General features: G+C 42.7%; 1 protein-coding gene across 2 annotated transcripts; it reads left to right on the forward strand.

The window, feature by feature from the left end:
• Nucleotides 1-403: 403 nt before the first annotated feature.
• On the forward strand, nucleotides 404-15,290 carry shcbp1 (SHC SH2-domain binding protein 1). Of its 2 annotated transcripts, none has more exons than XM_005464739.4 (13): nucleotides 404-683; nucleotides 1,307-1,513; nucleotides 1,598-1,713; nucleotides 6,202-6,410; nucleotides 6,493-6,588; nucleotides 6,668-6,898; nucleotides 6,979-7,156; nucleotides 8,626-8,746; nucleotides 10,087-10,218; nucleotides 13,538-13,656; nucleotides 13,898-13,984; nucleotides 14,223-14,365; nucleotides 14,438-14,581. In XM_005464739.4, exons 1-13 carry the CDS (start codon nucleotides 545-547, stop codon nucleotides 14,445-14,447), a joined length of 1,788 nt encoding a protein of 595 aa, XP_005464796.1. In that variant the 5' UTR covers nucleotides 404-544; the 3' UTR covers nucleotides 14,448-14,581. The 2 variants fall into 2 exon arrangements, with proteins under 2 accessions (XP_005464796.1, XP_003459333.1); XM_003459285.5 differs by having other exon boundaries at nucleotides 405-683; nucleotides 14,223-14,361; nucleotides 14,438-15,290.
• Nucleotides 15,291-17,229: the final 1,939 nt, after the last annotated feature.

Consider the following 17,229-nt stretch of genomic DNA (forward strand, 5'->3'; position numbering starts at 1 on the left):
AGAAACGTTCAGAATAAACTCAAAACACTGTTCATTTTGCTGCTGTTACACCCAAATTTCCCCTTGTGGGACAATTAAAGGATTATTCGTTTCTAGAAGTACAAAAAAGACAGAGAACTAAAATGTATGAGGGAACGGAGTGTGAGGGTGATATTGTAACCATGTCTGAGCTCCTCGCTCTGTTCATGAGTGTTCATTAGTTCTTGGTTTGACTGTATACGTATTAATGTCTGTTAATAAAATTAAGTATTATTGAAATAATAATAATAATGATAAGAAGAAGAATCATCAGGGCGGACGCTACTCCACACGTCTGCTACCTCTTTTTCCACTATTGGCTTAAGACCATTGACTGTTTCTACAGTCAATGCTTAAGACCAGTTGGAGCACTAGGAGGCGGACCATCCTGCAGCTGCCCTGTTGTGATTGGTTGAGACATAGTTTGAAAACAGTGTGGCTGCTGCTAGGTTTGTGACTGTTTTCCAAAGAGACGTTGGTGGCTTTCAGCCTAAAAGTTTAAAAGAAAAGATTTTACAAGTTCTTCATGGAGCAGGATTCGCGGGATGCTGCGTGTCCGGGGAACGACGCGTCAGACGTGGTCGTGGTTAATCTGGACTTTGTTAACGGAGACACGGACAACGGCCCGGCCGATAAAGGCTACAGCGGGACGGATATAAATCGAGGTGAGGTCAGCAGCAGTGATCATCCACGTCCGCGTTGTAATCTTTTAAAACATGAACCAGCTTCTAGGTTTCCTGCCGTGCATTTATCTGCTCTAGTACTACTTAACCGACCCGTGTGTGCTAATTACAGCGCATATGTGCTTTGTAGCAGGCCTGTCACGTTAACACTGCTAACTTTCATGTTTCGTTCACGCGTCTACGCAGACTGTTCTGCAGCAGTAATGCAGATAAACGTACACGCACATCATGCTCTAGGCTGAACCTTAAACACTACTGTGGCACTTGAGGTATGCTTAAATTTTGAATGGCTCTTTCAGCCCTCTGTGCAAATCTACTATATGCTAGTATACGCTCCAGCTGTAAGGTAACTGGTGTCTCAGATTAAGTGGTGACGGTGTTCTGGGAATCCATCCTACAACAACGGTCAAACAGATGTGTGGTAGACTTGCTTTTCAGGAGTCGCTAACAACAAACCAGGAAATAAACGCTGAATATTTCATTTATGAGGTTAATTTAAACACAGTCCGTCAGTCTTATTACTTTTGACCAGTAAAATAGTCCATGTGAATGAAGGCATGAAAAAGAGAGAAGATTTTTCTCTATGATGTTTCCGTCTTTAACAGCCCTCTTTAAAAATGAGGAGGAGAAGAAAGATGAAGATGGTAGTGATGACGACAGTGGAACATACTACTTTAACACTGAAGCGTCGGGGACTCGGCTGCAGAGACGTGAGCCACCTTCAGGAGGAAGTTCAAGTCTTCCTGATACGTTCCAGACCAGCCACCTGTTGTTCTATGAGAGGTTCAAGGCCTACCAGGACTACATGCTTGGTAACCAACGTCTGGTAATATTAATAATCATAACTCTGAGAAATTAGACTGCTGATCTCAGTCCTTGTGTTCTTGTGTGTGTAGGAGACTGTAAGCCTTCAGAGGTGAAGGACTTCACAGCAGACTACCTGGAGAAGACAGTGGAGCCATGTGACTGGTTGGCTCTTTGGTCTACTGATATCTTTGATGTTCTGGTGGAGGTGACTTAATGCTTTCATTAACCCAGTGGTTCCCAAACCTTTTTTTGCCAGGCCCCCCTTTTTTACAAGAAAAATGTTGCCCCCCCCCAAAAACAGATCCTCCAAACACACACACCCATATTTTGTTTACAAACTCCATTGCGGTTTATTTCACACCTCAAACATTTAGTAAACGATTAAGCAAATACAAGTAAACGGCAATAAATAGGTAGTAATAAAATATACTACTAACTCTTTTACGCTACGTCCACACCTACACTGGTATTTTTGAAAACGCAGCTGTTTCTATGCGTTTGGGCTTTTCGTCAACACGTAAACGGCGATGCGATTCAACGAAAACGGAGATTATTTAAAACTAAAACTCCTTTTTTGCGTTTACGTGTGGACGAGGATTACAGAGTTCATCACGCAACGTCAAAGGTATGTGCCTCTTTTCACGTCACGCTGTGCGCCACGTTATTGTTTACATGAGATGAATTGCAGAATGGCAGATAGAGATAAAATACTGTTACTGTTAATCTGACTATCTTCAGGTTTTACACGCTTACATACACACGCAGTTACTGTCCCTGCATTTAGAAAGGCAGAGGCGTCACGGTGTAATTATTTTACGTGTAGTTGTTTTTTTTCCTGTGTAATAATTTTCAACATTGCTGTTAATACATTTTTCAAAAAATGCCTCTCTGTGCAAAATGAGTTTAAACACATAAACAGCTGTGGGATACTGTTTGTCCGTGATTTGAACCGGGGAACAAATTACGGCAGGATCAGCTTGATATTATTTGTATCCCACTGTAACTTTACTGCATAAAGAGCTAACATGTCCAAAAAGTCAGGAGTAGTTAGTCATTACAAGAAGTGTTTGTGAACTAAAAATCAAGAATGTGGGATCCTGTTTGTCCGTGATTTGGAGAGCCCAGCGCGTGCTCCCGACGCAGGGAAACTAATTTTGCAGGGGAGACCTACCTTGGCACTTGTGCAGGTGAAGCCAAAGGGAAGATATGCTTCACCATATTTTCCTGTCTTTGACTTGGAAGGAAGTTGGTTTGGAAACATATTTGGCGATGCTTCATCTCCTGCTTTGCGTTTGTGTGGGAGCCCCGTCAAAAACCTGTCCACAGTGTCCAAGCGCTCTTTTTTTTTTTTTTCCTTTTTTTTTTCTTTTCATACCGCGCCCCCCCTAGGGGGCGGGCCCCACACTTTGGGAACCTCTGCATTAACCTATGATCACACAGTCTAGTCATAATGACATTGTAAGGACCACTTTCCATCCCTCTCTAATGACACATGTGAAAGCTGAGTCTGCTGTCCAGGGTGATGGCTGTAGCCATGTACTCCACTGTGCATCGTGTTTAGTTGCGTGCGGCAGTTTGCAATAGTTAGTTTGTTCAAAAGTGCAAACAAAAACCGTCTCAGCTTTGTCAGCTTTATCAAACACCGATTGCCGTCTTTAACTTGTGACAGGAATGTTGTTTCTGGCTCACATTGACTTGATGTCATTCATGACAGAATGTAGGCCAGCGAGTCCTTTACAGCAATTTAAATGCCTAGAAACGATTCTGGCTGCCATTCAGCTGTAGCGATTGTAGGCTGTCAGTGCGCTGTTTACCTCAGCTGTCAAAATGTCTGTTGTCCACATCATTTACTCTGGAGGAAAGTGTAAGACTTTGTGAAAGGAGTCTATATGCGTGGATCAGTCAGTGAAGCTCACTTTTGTCTCATGACAGAGGTGAATATGTTGAGGATATTCTGAACTTTAATGTCACTAAGTGTTGTCTATTTTATTTTTTTGCAGTCTCTGTTAGGAGAAACTTTGCTTGAAGTGGATCTAACGTTGCCAGACTCAGACATTTAGTGAAAAATTTTTTATACTGTTTAAGAATGTAATCTAAGTGTTTATCAGAGGGAAAGTGTGATTTTTAGGACACTAGAGCCTGACATGCTGGCATGATGTTAGCTTATGACCAGCTGTTCTTTATCCAACTTGTAGTCAGCTGTCCTGAGACAGAAGGGTCAGATGTGTAATCTGCTGTGACAATTTCAGGAATAAAAAAGCATGTTTATACATTGTCTAAGGAGCTTGGAAAGAAAAGCGTCTGGACTTCTTTAAGTTGCTTGAAGATGTTTCGCCTCTCATCCGAGAAACTTCTTCAGTTCTAGGGTCAAATGGTGGAGAATCCCAGATTTAAACCCTGTGGAGTATCCCCCCCAAAGAGGGACAAAGGACCCCCTGATGATCCTTTAATCACATGAGCCAAGGCGTGAAAACGGGTGAAGGTCACAATCAGCCAAGATTTCGGGTGAGCGCATTGTGAAACCTGGCCCCACCCTATCATGTGATTTCCTGAGGTGAGATGGCCCTCACACCCACTCAGTGTGGGTCCTTTGTCCCTTTTTGGGGGGATACTCCTTCAGGGTTTAAATCTGGGACTCTCCACCATTTGACCCTAGAACTGAAGAAGCTTCTCGGATGAGAGGTGAAACGTCTTCAAGCAACTTCAAGGAGTCCAGACGCTTTTCTTTCCAAGCTCCTTAGACCAGCGGTCCCCAACCTTTTTTGCGCCACGGACCGGTTTATGCCCAACAATATTTTCACGGACCGGCAATAAGGTGTCGCGGATAAATACAACAAAATAAAACTAGTGCCGGTACCGAAAAAAAGAAGATTTATTCATAACACACGTGAAAAGACCCAGGAAAACCGAGTTAACGATAAAAACGATAACAAAATAACGCTGAAAACCGATAAAAACCCTGAAAACCATACATTTCACACCTGAGCCTCAACTCTCGCGGCCCGGTACCAAACGACTCACGGACCGGTACCGGTCCGAGGCCCAGGGGTTGGGGACCGCTGCCTTAGACTACGATGACCTGGATGACTGAGAACCTTCACAGACACGTGTTTATACATGTTTTTCTGTGTTGGAGCCCTGACCTCAGTTCAGGAGACAAGGTATGAGGTGAGGAGGATGAGGGGCAGAAGACAGAGGCCAGTGGTGAAGTCATGTAGGTTGAGAGTTAGGCATTTGTGATCTTTAAATGAAAAATTATGCATATGGCGTAGTACGTATGTTGTTACTCTCCAGTGACATACAGTCGTAATTAGGCAGAACAGAGACGTCCAACCTGACTGCTGTATTCAAGGTGGTGGGCCAACATGGCAGCATCCACAAACTGGTGCCTGCTCCTATGCACTCTTAATGGATAAGTTTTTAAGAACACATCAATTTGTTAGAAAATGTTATTGCACACTAATCAATGTATATTTATGAGTGCAGCAATCTTTTTTTACTAAAAACATTACTTTCTCTACCTTTTTAAAATTTCTTTAGTTATTCTTAAAGTGCTCAGTGGTTATTTTATAGTTTGACTTAAGATTTCCATGGAAACACTACCCACAGTGCTTTAGTGCTTACGTGTGACTTACACACTGTGCCACAGCTATATTGTACTGTAACGCTGTTGATGGCACCTAGTCTCAGTAGACTCGCACTCCAGCTTAGGTAGCCTGCCATCAGTGACTGTAGCTCACTGGAAAAGGACAGAAAAAAAATAGAGCTTGAGGGGCCTGCACAGTATCTGCTGCCTTTACAGAATGTCAAAATGCACATAATCAAAGACGCAACAGACAAATGTGTGTGCTAATGTAGAGCTTGGGGGAAGGTAGGGCTGCTCGATTATGGCAAAAATGATAATCACGATCATTTTCAATGAAACTGAGATCTCGATTATTTGACGATATTTATTTAACAATAACAATGTATTGAATAATGGCTTTAAAGATTGTCAAAAAATAATATAAAATAGTGTGTAAATACTGATAACAGTGCAAATGTTTGCAATATAAAAAATAAATGAAAAATGTAAACATCTATGTTTAGTGAACTTCAAAATATTGCATAGTATTTATGCATACAAATAACCAAACATCAAGGCAAGCTGTGTAGCCACACAATGCACAATTGCATCAAACTGACATTGAGGTATGTCAACTAAAGTTGCTGCTCCTCATTGTTTGATCGTATGTCACTTTGTGAGCGGTCTTCAAATGATTGAATAAATTTGTAGTGTTGCTCTGTGGTGCAGCTACGACACCGTAGCAAAGTTTACACACTATGTCTACTTGATCCACGTCTGACTCCGCGAACCTGTAATGTTTCCACACCACTGAAGTCGTTTTACCTCTCTTTTCAACCAACAGCATTCTTTCTTCAGCAGCCATTATCCTCTCCAAATAACTTCTGCTTAGCTTTCCGAGCTTCCTCTTAATTGTTGTGATGCGTGTTCAAATCGCAGAGAGGTGCGCTCGTTATACCACACGGAGCAGCGCAAGAGTAAAGCACGAGGGAGGTGCTAATAATCGACTCAGTCATTTTTAATGATCGTTGAAGCCCAGATCGTAATTTAGATTAAAATTCGATTAATTGAGCAGCCCTAGGGGAAGGTGGTTTGTAATCCTTGGGTTGTGACTGTTGGTGATTTCAGGTGCGAGATGTGGAAGTGAAGGACCTGAAGGCACGTTTGAGGCTGGTGCTGCCTCTGCAGTGTGATACCAGAGGCTGTGAGCTCAATGAAGAGGCCATGACATCTCTTCTGGAGGCCACTCAACACAAAGTGCCTCTGCAGGAGCTGCAGGTGGTCTACGAGGAGTCCGGGGACTTTGATCAGACTGCTCTTGCCCTTGAGCATGTAAGGTAGGGCTTGGAGGCCACAGGAAGATTACATGTTGTTGTTTTGCCCTGACGTAGATGTGACATCCTTTCCTTTCATCTGCAGGTTTTTCTATAAACACATTTGGAGGGAGTGGGATGAGGAAGAGGAGGATGATGACTTTGACTACTTTGTCCGCTGTGTGGAACCCCGGATAAGACTGTGAGCACTCTAGGATGAGCCTATATTAAGAAGTGTTGGTTTATGCCCATAGCCCTGACTAAAACATGTCTTATGTCAGCTACTACGACATGTTGGAGGACAGAGTCCCAGCAGGCCTGGTGGCAGAGTACCAGTCCTTACTGGAGAAGTGTTCCAAGTGCTTCCAGCAGTTCTCCGCGTTGCGCAGTGGCCTCAGTGCCGACTCGGATTCAGAGCTCGACAACGTGTCCATGGTAGAGGGCCTGAAGCTCTGTGACCAGCTGGAGACCTTCAAACGGAAGCTGCGCATCATTGAGAACCCCCTGCTGAGGTAGTCTGCATGTCCTTGAGCCTCCTCCTCCTCATTGTTCCTTCTCATGCCCAATTTTCTACACCCCTCCTCTCATGTAGATACGTGCTGGCCTATAAAGGAAATGCAAGGCAGCAGTGTGTGCAGAGCAGAGGACCTCGAGCATCAGGCGCAAAGGTGGTTCATGTGGTTACAGCGTCCTGCAGCACCGTTCAGCTGCAGTCCCTGCTTAGTGCCAGACTCATACCTCTATGCTCATCTGAAGACACTGAAATTCAGGTCAGTTCCACAAAAGCATAGCTGTGTGTCCAAAGATCACGTCAGCGAATCGGCTAATCGAGACACATAAATTGCTAATCTACCTGAACTCTCAAAGCGCTTTTTACAACATGCCTCACACCCACAAGCACTTTTTTCTATCCTTTTTTTTTTCTTGTTTTTAACGTTCATACTCTGATTGATGCATCAGAGAACAACTTGGGGTTAGTATCTTGCTTAAAGGTATTTGGCATGCAGACTGGAGCAGACAGGGATTGAACCACCAACTAGGGCTGGGTGATATGGCCTAAAATCCATATCACGGTATAATTTGAAGCATGTGCGGTAACGATATATATCGCGATATATTCTTTTCTTCTGTATAACGTATTTTACACACTATAAGGCGCACTTAAAATCCTTTAATTTTCTCAAAAATCGACAGTGTGCCTTATGTATGAATTCTGGTTGTGTTTAGTGACCTCGAACCGATTTTATGTGGTACACAGCACTTGAAGGGTTACTGAAGTTGGGCTAGCTGGTATATAATGATGTGCTACGTGATTGCTGGCAAAACAGCTACGTTAGCATAACATTAGCACAGTGAAATTGAAGGATGGTCGCTAACTTTTTTCCACTCGATAAAAGTTAACGTGAGGGTTTCTGGTGGTTAGGGACAAATGCAATTGCATGGCAGGATCCTGTAAACGGACCAAACTTCAGTCAGGAGAACAACTGAGATAATCCATCCACAATACGAGGTTAGTCATTAATATACTGCAACAAAATGGGAATAGAGCAGTTGTTAGGGAATTCAGCATTAATGAATCAATGGTAGGGAAGTGGAGGAAGCGCAGTTTTTGGCTTTCCCCATATTCCAAAAGTGCTTCGTCTCTTTGCTATTACTGTCGCCCAGCATAATTTGCAGATGATGATGTTTGCAGCCGCTGCAATGCTTTCAACCAAAACAGGCGCAGCTTGATGACACCATCAACATGCGCTATCGCGGTAGAGCGGTATAGTCAAAATCTCTACCGTTGGCCAAATTTATGTCGTTTCTACCGTATACCGTTTATACCGCCCACCCCTACCACCAACCTTCCAATTAGCAGATGACATGCTCAAACTCCTGAGCTACAGCCACCCAAACTCTCACCTTAACCCCTTGCACTGACAGTAACACAAAAAAATGAGGGATCAAAAGTAAAATGTGGTGGAGAGAAACTTACCACAATAAATCAAAAGTTCTCTTCTCAGTTTTAAAGACACACACACACAGAGCTGCAGTGTGAACCAAAGACGTACCATTTTGTTGAAAATGCTGAAACATGACTGAAGCTCAGCCCGCTGTGTACATTCATGCTCTATTACACACCAAATGGCAAAAGTATTTATAAACTGCTTTTAATGTTGTTGGCTTGTAACCATAGTGAGGTGACTGTAAGCTGCTAATGGTGACTGTATGTCTAAAGACTGTGTCATGTACGTAGTTCCACAGAGAGCCAGTATCAGCTGTGGATTCATGCCATCAGGGCGACTTGGTGATTGTTCTCCCAGGAATGTACAGTGTCAGCAGCTCCATCTTCATACCAGACTCCATCACCATAGAAGGTAGGACACTCATTGTCATGCTTGTGTAGAAGTGATGCTAAACATACATGGAAAGCAAAGATGTCTAGCTGATACGGTGTACATTTTAGGACATCGTCAGGTCTCAGGAAAAAAGTTGTCAGGTCTCAGACAAAACAATGTCAGGTCTCAGGAAAAAAGTCATCAGGTATCAGGAAAAAAGTTGTCAGGTCTCAGGCAAAAAAAAATGTTAGGTATCAGGAAAAAAGTCATCAGGTATCAGGCAAAAAAATGTCAGGTCTCAGTCTCAGACAAAAAAATGTCAGGTCTCAGTTCTCAGGAAAAAAGTCGTCAGGTATCAGACAAAAAAATGTCAGGTCTCAGACAAAAAATGGTCAGGTCTCAGTCTCAGACAAAAAAATGTCAGGTCTCAGTTCTCAGGAAAAAAGTCGTCAGGTCTCAGACAAAAAAATGTCAGGTCTCAGTCTCAGACAAAAAAATGTCAGGTCTCAGGAAAAAAGTCGTCAGGTCTCAGACAAAAAAATGTCAGGTCTCAGTTCTCAGGAAAAAAGTCGTCAGGTCTCAGAACACGAGCTATCAGACAGAGAAAATCTTCCTGCAGGTGGCGCTGTTGTCATGTGCCAGCCGAATTGATTTCCAAATACGTCATCAACGTGTGACAGTTGAAGAACGTAAGGTCATTGACCCCACCGGAATTCTACCACAGTTCATGCTCATAACAACACAACTTAAGTTTAACTTGCTCTCCTAAAATGTCCTAAAATGTACACCGTACATCCAGCTACACTTCAGGCCCCCTCGAACATTTACATCATCAGCGGAGCTCCTCGGCTGCAGCCTGCTGAACCCAAACATTTGCAGGTAGATATATAAGAAAAAAAAAAAAGACAGCACATACACTGGTGCTGTGATATCATATACTTGTACATTGATATAAACATTATTGTTGCTATAGCAACACCATGTGTCCACATTCAGGGAGACAAGATGGACATGTCACTTTCAAGCACAATCAGCTATGAGGGAGCTGACGTTGAGCCGGATGTAAATGAATGTACCTACTGACACTTTTGAGGCTAGATTGCACACATTTCCATCTTTGTCACATTTTCTTCATCCTGAATGCCACGGTCTGTTGGCTAACTCAACTTAGCTGAGATCTCCTTTGATCATGGTTACATTTACATGCAGCCACCATTTAATGGAAAGTGTGTGAAATGCAGAGCCCCTTTGTGTGGTTTCAGGGGCTTCTTTAACTCTGTGTGCGTGTGTGTGTGTGTGTGTGTGTGCGTGCGCGCGCGCGTGTGTGTGTGTGTGTGTGTGTGTGTGTGTGTGTGTGTGTGTGTGTGTGTGTGTGTCAGGCTTTGGGTTTCCTGATGAAGTGGTGATTGAGAAGAAAAGCAAAGGTGACTCATTTGTGGAGTCTACAGGCGCTGATGTCAGGCTCTCCAACATCAAGTTCATCCAGCATGATGCCATTGAAGGCATTCTGTGTGAGTATTACATGCTCTGAGCTGCCATCACACTAACGTAGTGTGTCATATTCAACCAGGCAGGGAAACTGTGGAGCTAACCTTTACTCTTTAAAAGCCCAGCCGCAAACACTGAAACAAGTGCAGACGTAAGTTGATTATTTCATTTTGGGTGTTGTAGTTTTCCTGACGAAAGTGTCAAATCAGAAGTACAGTACTCGGTATAACTTTCAAACTCACACCTTAAACAGATAATTCTTAGGAAATGATATCTCGCTAATTTAGAAGACCATTATTTAGCCCGGAAAGCCAGTTTGCTGCTTTATAAAAAAAAAAGAAAAAAAAAAAGCTCTCCTTAAAGCTAGAACATCTTACTGATTTTCATGACTAATTGAAGAAAATATAAGCAGCCCTAGATTTCTCTTCAGCACTGTAGCCAGGCTGACAAAAAGTCTGTACCACAGGCCTTCAGGCTGGCAGTAGTTAAACCGTTATTTCACTCAAGCCATCACCTGACCCAGTGGTCTTAGCTAATTATAAGCCAATCTCAACCTTCCTTTTATTTTAAAAAATCTTTGAAAGAGTAGTTGTCAAACAGCAGATCATCTGCAGTGGAATGGCCTGATTTAAAGAGTTTTAGTCAGTTCAGAGCTCATCACAGCACAGAAACCGCTTCAGTGAAGGTTACAAATTATCTTCTTATGGCCTCTGACAGTGGACTCGTCTCTGTGCTTGTCCTGCTTGACCTCAGTGCAGCATTAGATACTCCTGACCATAATATCCTATTAGAGCGATTTGAGCACGCTGTAGGCATTGCAAGTACTGGGCTGCAGTAGTTTGTGTTATATCTATCTAATAGACTCCAATTTGTTCATGTAAATGGAGAGTCCCCTTCACACACTAAGGTTAATAAATTAAGAACCCCTGTGGAGTTCCACAAGGTTCAGTGCTAGGACCAGTTCTTTTTACACTATATATGCTTCCCTTAGGCAGTATCATCAGAAGGCATAGCATACATTTTCACTGCTATGCAGATGACACCCTACTTTATCTATCCATTGAAGCCAGATAACACACACCAATTAGTAACCAATTAACTGCAGGACTTTCTTACAGACATAAAGACCTGGATGACCTCTAATTTTCTGCTGTTAAATTCAGATAAAACTGAGTTTATTGTACTCAGCCCTGAAAGTCTTAGAAATATGGTATCTAACCAGATTCTTACTCTGGATGGCATTACCTTGGTCTCCAGTAAAACTGTGAGGAACCTTGAAGTCGTTTTTGACCAGGATATGTCCTTCAATGCACATAATAAACCAATATGTAGGATTGCTTTCTGCCATTTGTGCAATATCTCCAAAATTAGAAACATCCTGTCTCAGAGTGATGCTGAAAAACTGGTTCATGCATTTATTACTTAGGCTGGACTACTGTCATTTGTTTTTGTTTGTCCTAAAAACTCCCCGAAAAGTCTTCAGTTGATCCAAAATACTGCAGCAAGAGTACTGACAGGGAATAGAAAGAGACAACAGATTTCTCCTATGTTGGCTTCTCTTCACTGGCTCCCTGTTAAATCCAGAATCAAATTTAAAATCCTTCTTGGACTGTATCAGGGCTGAGCGTGTGATTCCCACCACACGATAAACAGCTCTCTGGACTAGTTTGGGATATTTGATATTGTGATATGAAAGTAATGTCTTGCACCAGTGTCAGTGGGATGACCTTTTAGGTCAGGGCTGGACAATTAATTTCTACAGGGGGCCACAAAATCTGAATTGTGTTGGAAGGCTGAACCACAATAAATTGAGCTTAATTCTGCTCAATATTAATTTTCTCCCATTGTAAAAAGCTATAAATTATATATTTTGATAAGCTGCAACTGGTAATCAGAAGTTTAAGAATATTCTGTAGATATTTATGTATATTTTTGAATTGTGGTGTAGGTCAAAGAGGAAAATAATCCTATAAAAGTAACAACTTAAAACAAAAACAATCATCACCGTTTAATTTTCCTTTTAGCGTTTTGATTTTCACAAATACTGTAAAGGTGTTTAAAGATAAGCAACTTTTGATGTTTTCAGTTCAGTTTAGTGAGGAAAAATCCAATCTGTCTTCGGCTTGAACAAGTGTATTGAAATCTGGCTGAATGTCTAAGGTGGCTATTCGAAATACAGCTAAGAGGTGATCATCAGTGATAGAGGATCTGTATCTGGATTTGTTGAACTTCATCACTGAGAATGTCTGTTCACATACATAGGCTGAGCTTGTGTGGAAAGTCCTCCTCTTTGAGTGGAGAGTGAAACTCGAGCAGTGGGACTGACCTAAACTGCTCTGCCAGTAGTGTGTCAGACTGCAAGTCAGTGCGTTCCATCTGAACATCACTGGTGCATTATCCACACTGCAGGTGAAGGGAGAAGAAACTATGTGCATTTCACTCTCAGCTGTTTTGAAGTCTTGAAATTGCCTTGAAAATTCACCATGCAATGCTTCCAACATGGATGAGTACCTTTGGAGGTGATCAGCTGATGGTGTGGCTTCCTTCAGTGAGTGAGAATATTGTCCCACATTTGGCTTAAGAGATGCTGCAACTTTCTCATGAAAGCCCTCACTGCACTGTACATTTCATGCACAAAAAGGCCCTTGGATTGCAGTTTTCCCATGCCGAGCCACCTGACAGCTGTGTGGTAGCTTACGTTTTCCTGCACTGAATCACTGTCTGTGATTCAGTGCTCTTGCTCTGATGAAGTCCAACATTTTTAGCTGTCAGACTTGGTCAACCATCTGTTGTCACACCTATCAGTTTGTCCCATTTCAGTCCCAGCTTCTCCAAACATGCATTTAACTTTGTGAAGAAATCACTCCCTGTCCCTTTCACTGACTGCATGGCTGCCAGCTCCTCCGTGATTTTTGAAGTCTGCAGTGATCCCACGTAAAAAGACGAGTAGCTGGGCAGTGTCACGTACACCGCAGCTCTCATCCAGAGCCAGGGAAAAGTAGTCAAAGTCGAACATGACCGACATTTTTAGGGGGCCAGGGGTAGTTGGCTAGCATCACCTGACACTGTGCAGACAGAAGCAGATAATTGAGGGTTTTCAAAATAAAAGCAACACAGTTGTATTGCATGCACAGCATAAACACGTGTTAATTTGTGCTTATGACATACCGTTTGTGGCCCGTGTAAAATGCCCAGGTCTGTTTTAGGTCGTGTGGTCAGTTGGACTGGAGGGACAACAGCAGAAAACACTTGAATGTGTTTATCTTTGGTGCGTGGTGTTGTGTTGAGGTGTGTAGTAATAATGTGATGATGCTTTTCTTCTTGTTCCGGTTTGACTGCCAGGTGTGCGTCAGGGGACTCTGAATATGGAGAACTGTGTGCTACAGTGCGACACCACTGGAGTCATCGTGAGAACATCTGCCCGTCTCACTATGAACATGTGCGACCTGTATGGCTCCAAGGTGAGACCTGAACTCCACCCATCACATGGGTTTCTGGAAACAAAAAGTATAGCCGGTTCCTCCACGCTGTGAAGTATGTGTTACACTGGAAATTATACTGATCTGCCAGCTAATGCCCTGACACAAGATCAGTAAAGCTTTGTGTAAAAAAACAAACAAACAAATGTCCCAGTGTTCTTGTTCTATGTGTGACGGTTCTCTGATCAGCTGACTGATTATGCTGCTCCTTGTCTGTGTGCAGGGGGCAGGTGTGGAGATTTACCCCGGCAGCGTTTGCAGTCTTGTTGGTAACGGCATCCATCATTGTAAGGATGGGATCCTCATCAAGGTGAGATGAGATGAATCTTGCCAATATTTATATTTCTGCCAACTTCATCCTCCTGACTTTGTAAAGCTGTTCTTTATCACTGATGCTGTATTGTTAGGTCTTTTACCCCCATTGTGGACACAGTAGTGCTTGTGCTTTGAGTGGCAGTGATGCAGTGGTTAGCACTGCTGTATTGCAACAAACAGGCTGCAGGTGTGATGCCCAGCTTTTGTGTGTGTGTGTGTGTGCGTGTGTGTAGGACTTTGCAGATCAGATGGATGCATTGCCTTCCATCACCATGGAGAACAATGTGATCCACAACAATGAAGGCTATGGGGTGATTCTGGTGAAACCCAACAGTGGGGAAGAGCCCAGCATCCCTGTGAGCAGAAGTGAAGGTGGGTAAGTTGGTAATGTGAGGCAGCTTTGATAGCCCAGTGCACAATCTATAATCAGCTCCCCTTTTCCTCGCAGAGCACCCTGATGGACACACACAAGAGGAAAAGCAGGGAGGATCTTTAGACCATCACTTGATCTCCACCTCATTTTCAACACCACCTGTCAACACCACGTCCACCAGCAGCCCCTCACTACCTCTTTTGGCTGAGTCTGCTAAGAACAGCTCAGATGGTGATGCGGCTGTGTCTACAGGCAGGAAGTGGCAGTTTAGCCATCAGCTAAGCAGGAACGTGGAAATGTCTATCCAAGCTGTTGAGGATCTGAAAGACCACCAAATCTTTGTGTCCTTTCAAGGAAACCAGTTCAAGCGCAACGGCATGGGCGATTTTGGCACCTTCTGCTACTAACACTGTGACCTAACATTGCCTCGCACCCCTCGGCGTTTCTGCCCAGTGTGTATGATGACACTAATCTTTTTGCCATAAAATAAATGTTGCAGGAATGTGTTGTTCTGATTCACATGTGTGGAGCTGTGCATGGGCAGTTCTGAACATCAGCTCTGATGTTGTCAGAGTTGAAGTCCAGTGACTGTGGATGGGCCCTTCCTTTGGAATTTGCACTTTTTTTTTTAATCTGTTTTATTCCTCTGAGCTGCTGCTTTTAAAAAAATTTAAATCCACATGTTGTTTTGTTTGTTTTATTCTGAGGTGGTGGCTTGCCCAGTGCTGAGGTTCACATAGATGCTTTTTAAATTGATGAGTTCAGATTTTCAGATGTGTATGACAAAGTTAATAGTTTAGAAAAGTTTCATTTGCCATGTTCTGAAAATGGAATAAAAATTAACTCTACAGTTTAATATTTAGAAAGAACCAAGTGTGGTTGATGATGCATTTTGTGAAATGGATGAATAAAATACATTTTAAAGTCATATTTCCCCCATCCTTTTCTGTCTCGATGTGCACCTTACCTGGGACAAGGAACACAACATCATGTCAGACAGGTCGGGTCTTTGCTAGCAAACTTGTGTGGCCGTCCTCGACCATTTCTGTGTAATTACATTAATGAAGAACACAAAAACCTAATGTACAACTCCTTTTTAAATGCCATGGTTTATGCACTGTTAGGTCCATATATATGTTTAGACACTGACAAGTTGTTTGTTTTTTACCTCTTTACTGAAACATTCCAAATATAGTTATATAATGGACATAATGTTTTGAGTCTCAGCTTTCAGTGTATCCTTTCAGGGTATGTTCTGTCATTATCAAGGTCATAAAAGAGCTGGAGTTGATTTGAGGTGTGGTGCTTTCATGTGACAAATTTTGCTGTGAACAGACAACATGGGGTCAAAGTAGATCTCCATGCAGGTGAAACAAGCCATCTTTAAGCAGCTACAATATTAGGAGTGGCAAAATCTACAGTTGGTACAGAAAAAGAAAGAAAGCACCGGTGAACGCAGCAATGCAAAAATACCTGGACATCCATGGAAGACAACAGTGGTGGATGATCATTTCCATGGTCAAGAGAAACCCCTTGACAACAACCAACCAAGTGAACAACACTCTCCAGGAGGTAGGAATAACAATATCCAAGTCTACTATAAAGCTACAGGTGCAAGCTACTCATAAGCCTTAGGAATAGAAAAGCCAGATTGAAAATCATCTAAACCAAAAAAAAGAAAAGAGCACAGCTCTGGAAAAACATCCTTTGCCAGATGAAGGCAAGATCAACCTCTACCAGAGTGATGGCGTGGAAAACCTCATGATCCAAAGCATACCACAGCCCCTTTAAAACACAGCAGAGGCAGTGTGATGGCTTGGGCGTGCATGGTAGTCAGTGGCACTGGGACACTGGTGTTTATTGATGATGTGACACAGGACAGAATTCTGAGGCGTCCATCGCCTGATCTTAACCCAACTGAACATTTCACTTGTTGAAAACAAAACTTCAGACAGAAAGGCCCACAAAAAAAAAAAAAAAAAAAAAAACAGCAACTGAAACTGCATTAAAGGCCTGGCAGAGCATAAAAGAGGAGGACACCCAGAATCTGGTGATGTCCATGAATTCAAAACTTCATGGACGTCAAAAAACAAGGGTTTTCTACCAAGTATTAGAAATTTCATTTTCTGCCATTTAATTTGTCCGATTACTTTTGAGCACCTAAAATGAAGGGATTGTGTTACAAAAAAATGCTTTAGCTCCTCAATTTAAAATTCATAATGTACAGAACCCAAATTAGAAAAATGTCCATCTAAATATTTCTGGACCTAACTGTATTTACAGCATCTAGACAGCTGACACTTCTCTTACTTTTGTTACTTTACAGCCTCACCTGAAGTAGCTGTAGTTGCCATTGTCACTGAAACATTTGCTTATTTCAATCTCACAAAGTGTAATTGTCTCCGGGGATGTGTCTGTCTCCTGTTACAGTGACTATAGCACCACTACTCCCAGCACTTACTGTGTTGCAGACCTTTTAGAAGGAAATCCCGCCACGTCGCTTCATGACATTTTTCAGGCAGTACTTTGATCTTGTTTCAAAGTAAGAGTTGGGGGGCAGGATAAACTTCAACCCTGACCAATGGGACATGAAACTATGTCCCACTGGTCACCCACCTGATTAAAACTAACTAAATGTGCTTTTCCCTACAGGTCTACTCACAGCACCATGAGTTTTTGCACAGATTTCAGTGTAGAAGTATGTCTGTTTTATAAAAATGCTATAAGGCACTGTTAGGCAGGGGGCAGGCACAGTTGCACAGGCACAGGTCTCAGGTTGCTCCACAACAGATGTTGCTGGAGTTCTCTTCACCACAGAGGACTGTGTTCAGACCTTTGCACGGGGATGGATTCCTCACTCAGCATGT

The sequence above is a fragment of the Oreochromis niloticus genome, linkage group LG1 (assembly GCF_001858045.2).
Source record: "Oreochromis niloticus isolate F11D_XX linkage group LG1, O_niloticus_UMD_NMBU, whole genome shotgun sequence".
Taxonomy (NCBI): Eukaryota; Metazoa; Chordata; class Actinopteri; order Cichliformes; family Cichlidae; genus Oreochromis; species Oreochromis niloticus.

Bases quoted from the DNA above. Each gene is read 5' to 3' on its own strand.
- shcbp1 (XM_003459285.5), top strand. From the start codon at position 545: ATGGAGCAGGATTCGCGGGATGCTGCGTGTCCGGGGAACGACGCGTCA. The intron at 6,411-6,492 runs GTAGGGCTTGGA...TTTCATCTGCAG, and splicing joins CTTGCCCTTGAGCATGTAAG to GTTTTTCTATAAACACATTT. The intron at 6,899-6,978 runs GTAGTCTGCATG...CCTCTCATGTAG, and splicing joins ATTGAGAACCCCCTGCTGAG to ATACGTGCTGGCCTATAAAG.